We start from the raw sequence: 6,000 nt of genomic DNA, 5'->3' as shown, positions 1-6,000 counted from the left end.
GGTGGATACCGCCACCATCGGAGTAGCAGGAGCCGAGGCCGCCTGCCTCGGGCTCCCTCTCCCAGCACCGGCCGACCCCCTCGGGGCCGGCGTCACCGACGCCACCGGGATGGGGATGGGGATGGGAGAAGACGAGGCCACCTGCCCCGAACCCCCTCCCCCACGACCCATCTTGCCCGCAGTCGCCGACACCGGAGTCGCGTCCACGTGAGGCGCCAGGACAAGAGAAGCACCCTCCGGCCTCCTCTCCGTAGCGCCGACCAAAGTCCTTGCCGGCCGTCCAGCAAACAATCCAGCATCCCCCTCGAACTCCAACGGAGGGAGCGTGTGCTCAAGATAATCATCAGAATCTACCCGGTCACTCCTGAGATGGCCATGAACTGTTATCTTATTTCCTGAAAGAGTCCCACGAGGAAGACATCGCATCTGTACGATATATATCATGAAACGTGTATGGTTTGGAATGATGCCATATATTATTGGACATGAGACAACTACGGTAAGGTGCAGAGTTACTTATGTAGAAAGGAACACAACTTTTAAGGATAAATTTCCTCGTTATAATTTCTACATGAACACTTCCTCTGAGTATGAATTTGTGTTTAGTCTCATCTGACACGTGCTATCATTGTACAATTGGGTATTTTTATTTGTGGCAAAATGGTGGCAATATAGGATGCAGCTGGTGAAATTGCTGCAGAATTACAGGGTACCCCAGATTTCATAATTGGGAACTACAGTGATGGAAATCTTGTGGCATCATTGCTATCTTATAAGATGGGAATTACTCAGGTATGACTTATTAAATTATAGTCAAGGTTTTAAACTTTTTCTTTACTGATTATGTCAGAATATTCTTTGCAGTGTAATATTGCTCATGCACTGGAAAAGACCAAATATCCAGATTCAGACATATACTGGAAGAAATTCGATGAGAAGTATCATTTCTCTTGTCAGTTTACTGCTGATATAATCGCTATGAACAATGCTGATTTCATAATCACCAGCACGTACCAAGAAATCACTGGAAGGTTTCTTCTATTCTGCCTTGTTGGCCAGACCATTTTTTTTTGTCTGTCGTTTCATCTTGGTTAACTAATCTGCTCACATGTAGTATCAGTATGCATGAAAACTCAGTTTCATTAATTATTTAATACCAGGGTAACATCTAGACTTGTTGCATTGGTTTCGATCGTACATCGGTATTATTGACAAGACACTCGTACTTAATTCTTACATGTCCATGGTATGCAGCAAAAACACAGTTGGACAGTACGAGAGCCATACTGCTTTTACTCTTCCTGGCCTGTACCGCGTTGTCCATGGGATTGATGTTTTTGATCCAAAGTTCAACATAGTATCTCCTGGAGCAGACATGTCTATATATTTTCCATTCACTGAAAAGGACAAGCGGCTCACTGCCCTTCATGGTTCAATTAAGAGCTTGATTTATGACCCAGAGCAAAACGATGTACACATGTGAGAACTCTCTGTCATCTTGTTGGATGTCGTTCACAATAGTATTTCGAGAGATTATATGGTTGCACTTCTTGTAGATTTCAGTTACCATGTACTATTACCATCAATGATGGAATAATGTCTTTCTGCACAATTTTAGTGATATTAGTAGTATGGTCCTGCAAATAGTGTTGACACGTGCGTCTTTCTGATGATAATTACTGTTCTTTGCAGTGGACATCTGGATGACCGATCAAAACCAATTCTCTTCTCCATGGCAAGACTTGACCGGGTTAAAAACATGACAGGACTAGTGGAAGCTTATAGTAAAAACGCTATGCTAAGGTCGCTGGTAAACCTTGTTGTGGTCGCTGGCTACAACGATGTCAAGAAATCAAAGGACAGAGAAGAGATCGCAGAGATAGAGAAGATGCATGAACTTATCAAGACATATAACTTGTTTGGGCAGTTCCGTTGGATCTCTGCCCAGACGAACAGGGCTCGCAACGGTGAGCTGTATCGCTACATTGCTGATACTCATGGTGCCTTTGTGCAGGTATGGTTGTAAAGTTGTAACTTGTGGTTCTAGAGGCGAAAGTTTTGTGGGTCCTAACCAAGTAGCTTTACATACTGACTATATTAATTGATCTTTGCTACAGCCAGCTTTGTATGAAGCATTTGGTCTCACTGTTGTGGAAGCCATGACCTGCGGACTCCCTACTTTTGCAACACTCCATGGAGGGCCTGCCGAGATTATAGAGCACGGGATCTCTGGTTTCCACATTGATCCTTACCATCCTGATCAGGCTGCCATATTGATGGCTGACTTCTTTGAAAAATGCAAACAGGACCCCAATCATTGGGTTAAGATATCTGACAGAGGCCTCCAGCGTATTTACGAGAAGTTAGTACCAGTCAATCCTGTTTTGGGCAGGTGCCTGCCTACCTGGTGTTTTTTCATGGTTGCTTGTATGATATTTGTTTTCTCCTTGGTGTCTAGGTATACATGGAAGATTTACTCCGAGAGGTTGATGACACTGGCTGGGGTTTATGGCTTTTGGAAGTACGTTTCGAAGCTCGAGAGGCGGGAGACTAGGCGTTACCTTGAGATGTTTTACATACTGAAGCTACGTGAGCTGGTACGCAGTAGCCTCTCAGCCTCGTGGCGCTAGTTGCTCACAGCAATACAGCAGTTTCTAGATGAATTGTGTTTGAAACATGACCACTACTAGATAATACTCCCTCCGTCCGGAAATACTTGTCGGAAAAATGGATGTATCTAAACGTATTTTAGTTATAGATACATCCAATTTTATCCATCTCAGACGAGTATTTCGGGACGGAGGGAGTAGTAGTAGTTGACTTGCATAGTGGAAATCGCACTTCTCTATTCTCTTCTCTTCTCGAGATGTTCTTCTTTTTTCGTCTTGAGATAGAGGGAGAACAGAGAATCATATTTGTTTGAAAAAGCGTCTCTTTTATTCATGCAGGTGAAGAGCGTGCCGCTTGCAGTAGATGAGGCGCACTAACTGTTCCGTCTCCAGTACACGTCCCCTGCTAAACTGTTGTGTGCTCGTGTCTGGGAGAAGAGACTTCATGTCATCGGAGGAAGGAGAAAGGAAATAAGATGCAGCTGACGACCGTTAGCGAAAGTCATCTACAGTAGTACGTACTTATTTGTCCAGCGACCGGTGAACTCGCCTTTTTTTTTACTTTTTACGTTGCGAGTGCTGAGCTGGGCTTTGTGTGTGCTCGTTATGTACATCAGTGACACCTTGTTTTACTTTTTACATTGCGAGTGCTGAACTGGGGTTTGTGTGTGCTCGTTATGTACATGAGTGATTGATACACTGTTGGCAAATTGTATTTTGCCAGGTTGTTTGTATTTTAAAGCTTCTGCTAAGACAGAATTCACTTGCCCGCTATCCCATGTGGAATCTGCTCTGTACGCGAGGTAATACCGCTCTACACAAAGTTGACAGTGAATCCTTATGTTTCACCCTTCGCCGGTCGCGCTTTGGCTATGGCCTCCTCCAACCTGCTGCCGCCGGTGCAGGATGGCGCGTGGGGTGCTGGGCCAAGCCGGTCGGCTGCCGCGCTCCCCCCTTCTCCGCGTCGCAGCGCCAGGATTCTGAGGCTGTACGATGGGGAGCGGGTTGGACCCGTCGAGCGGGCGTCCAAGAGGAAGGCCAGGGCTGCGGGCTCCTCTTCCAGCTCTGGTTCTGCTTCGGGGCGGCGTTCTACTCCTGGCGGCCGTCGCAAGAAGTCCAAGGTTCCGGCGGTTGCTGACCTCCTGGAGCTCCCCCTCTCCGCCACCCTGAGGCCTCTGACTAGGGGCAAGCTCAAGCAGCTGGCTAAATGCTGCGATCTCAACGCTGATGCCATCCTCTCCCATGCCCTAGCTCAGGATGATGCTGCCGCTGCCATTGGGGCTGCGAGGTCATTCCCGATCGACATCTCTTCTGCTTCCTCTGTGGGCGACGGCTATGTTCAAGATGTGTAGGCCTAGGCTGTCTCTTGCTTGGCCTGTTATGTTTCTTTGCCATGTACTCCCCCCGCATGGTTCTGTAGCTGCATGTCATTGTGTAGTCTGCATGTTCCACCCCTTCCGGGTTATCTACATTTCTTTTTCAGGTTGTACTACATTAGCTTTATGTTTCTTGCCTTTCGGGGGCCTTCCTGTGCACGCTTAGTGAGCCTTATGCTCCTCTGCTCTTTGAGGTTTATTTCCACCCATGAACATTTCCCCTGCTTCTTCGGGCTGCTGTCATGCTTGTTTATCAATGAAATTACTTGACTGGAATGTTATAGGCCTCGGTGATGAGGACAAGTGTTCTTTGGTTCGTAACGCGATAACCTCTTGTCGTCCTAGTGTGGTTTGTTTGCAGGAAACCAAACTGGATTCTATACCTAGGAGGAAGATGGGTGCCTTCCTTCCGGCCTATCTGGATGATCATGCGTTCGTCCCATCCGCTGGTTCGTCTGGTGGTCTCTTGGTGGCATGGGATTCTGCTGGTGTTTTTGGGCAACTTGTGGCTGCTCACAGGTTTCACATCACCATTCGGCTGGTCTCAACTTCTAGCCATGAATCCTTCTTGCTTACGAGTGTGTATGCTCCCTGCCATGACCACGAACGCTCTCTCTTCCTTGAGATGGTTAGTTCTGCGGTCGGCACGATTTCAGAGCCTTGGATGGTTGTGGGGGATTTTAACATGTACCGTTCTGAGCATGAAAAGTCTCGTGGTCGTATCAACTGGTCTATGATGGAGTTGTTCAATGGATGGATTCGGGAGAACGGTCTGGACAAGGTAGATATCAGTAACAGGCAGTTCACCTGGTCGAACAAGCGCGGCTGCCCTACCCTGGTTCGCCTAGACAGGGTTTTTGTGAACACAGAATGGCTCCTGGGGTTTGTTCAGACCACTGCTTCGGCTGTCCCCGCTGTTACCTCGGATCATATTCCAATTCTAGTTCAGTTTGGTGCTGGGACAGTGAAGAGCAAGCTGTTCCGCATGGAGAATCATTGGCTGGTCATGGAGGACACGAGGAAGATCATTTCAGAGGGCTGGTCCAAGGATACCAGGCCGTTCCACTCTTCTGCTTCTCTTATCAGTTTCAAGATGAGGCGCGTCCGTGCGGGGCTGCGTGAGTGGAAGTGTAATCAACCTGGTCTGGATCTGCTAATCAACAACAACAAGCTGGTGGTTGACTTTTTGAATGCAGTTGAAGAGAGACGTAGGCTGTCTACGCTGGAGGTGGTTTTAAGGGCTTTTGCGTCTGCTAAGGCTGAGCAGCTTATCTTATGGCAAACAGCTATGTGGCGCATGTGAGCTAAGTTGAGATGGTGCGTTTCTGGTGATGAGAGCAACAAGTTTTTTCATGCTACTACCAACTGCCATGCCAGGCATAATAAGATCAAGGTTTTGGTTCATGATGGGGTTGAATACTATGATGATCAGTTTAAGCTACAGCTTGCCACCAGTTACTTTTCAGGTATCTTGGGCCATCCTTCTTCATCGCTGCCAACAGTTCAGCTTCACTCCCTCTATGATCATATGGATTTGTCCTGCCTCGACGGTGAGTTCTCTTGGGCTGAAATCCTGGAGGCAATAAATCACTCTTCGAACAATCGCAGCCCTGGTCCGGATGGGTTCACTAATGAGTTCTATAAGTCCTTTCACAGCGTCCTCAAGGTTGACTTGCAGCGTTTCTTCTCAGATTTGTATCACAACCGGGTGGACTTGTCTGGTATTAACACGGCTTTCATCACTCTTTTGCCAAAGAAGGAAACGCCTCTTGACATACGTGACTACCGGCCTATTTCCATGGTCCACAGTGTGCCGAAGCTAGCGAGCAAGGTTCTCACCCGTAGGACGCAACGTCAGATGCCTGAGTTGATTCACCCGTTGCAGTCAGGCTTTGCTAAAGGTGGGTCTATTGTGGAAAACTTTGCCATGGAAGCCGATATGATTCAGAGTGCTCATAAGCGATGCCTGCCTATGATTGTTCTGAAGCTGGACTTCAGAAAAGCTTTTGACAGTG

At 47.4% G+C, this 6,000-nt stretch overlaps 1 protein-coding gene across 2 annotated transcripts in view; it reads left to right on the top strand.

Annotated features, from left to right (window-relative positions):
• LOC119296208 (sucrose synthase 4) overlaps nucleotides 1-3,093 on the top strand; it is a 31,873-nt gene extending 28,780 nt beyond the window's left edge. The window contains exons 9-15 of one of the 2 annotated variants that reach the window (XM_037574606.1): nucleotides 709-792; nucleotides 865-1,031; nucleotides 1,255-1,479; nucleotides 1,693-2,014; nucleotides 2,118-2,362; nucleotides 2,459-2,597; nucleotides 2,949-3,093. In XM_037574606.1, coding sequence (XP_037430503.1) covers nucleotides 709-792; nucleotides 865-1,031; nucleotides 1,255-1,479; nucleotides 1,693-2,014; nucleotides 2,118-2,362; nucleotides 2,459-2,597; nucleotides 2,949-2,987 — 1,221 coding nt within the window. In that variant the 3' untranslated portion in view covers nucleotides 2,988-3,093. Of the gene's footprint in view, nucleotides 1-675; nucleotides 793-864; nucleotides 1,032-1,254; nucleotides 1,480-1,692; nucleotides 2,015-2,117; nucleotides 2,363-2,458; nucleotides 2,598-2,948 lie in introns of both variants that reach the window. The other variant, XM_037574605.1, reaches the window with a different exon arrangement.
• The last annotated feature ends 2,907 nt before the right edge of the window (nucleotides 3,094-6,000 follow it).

The sequence above is a fragment of the Triticum dicoccoides genome, chromosome 4B, assembly GCF_002162155.2.
Source record: "Triticum dicoccoides isolate Atlit2015 ecotype Zavitan chromosome 4B, WEW_v2.0, whole genome shotgun sequence".
Lineage (NCBI taxonomy): Eukaryota > Viridiplantae > Streptophyta > Magnoliopsida > Poales > Poaceae > Triticum > Triticum dicoccoides.
Note: the sequence above shows the minus strand (reverse complement) of the source record. Positions and strands in the feature narration are given on the sequence as shown.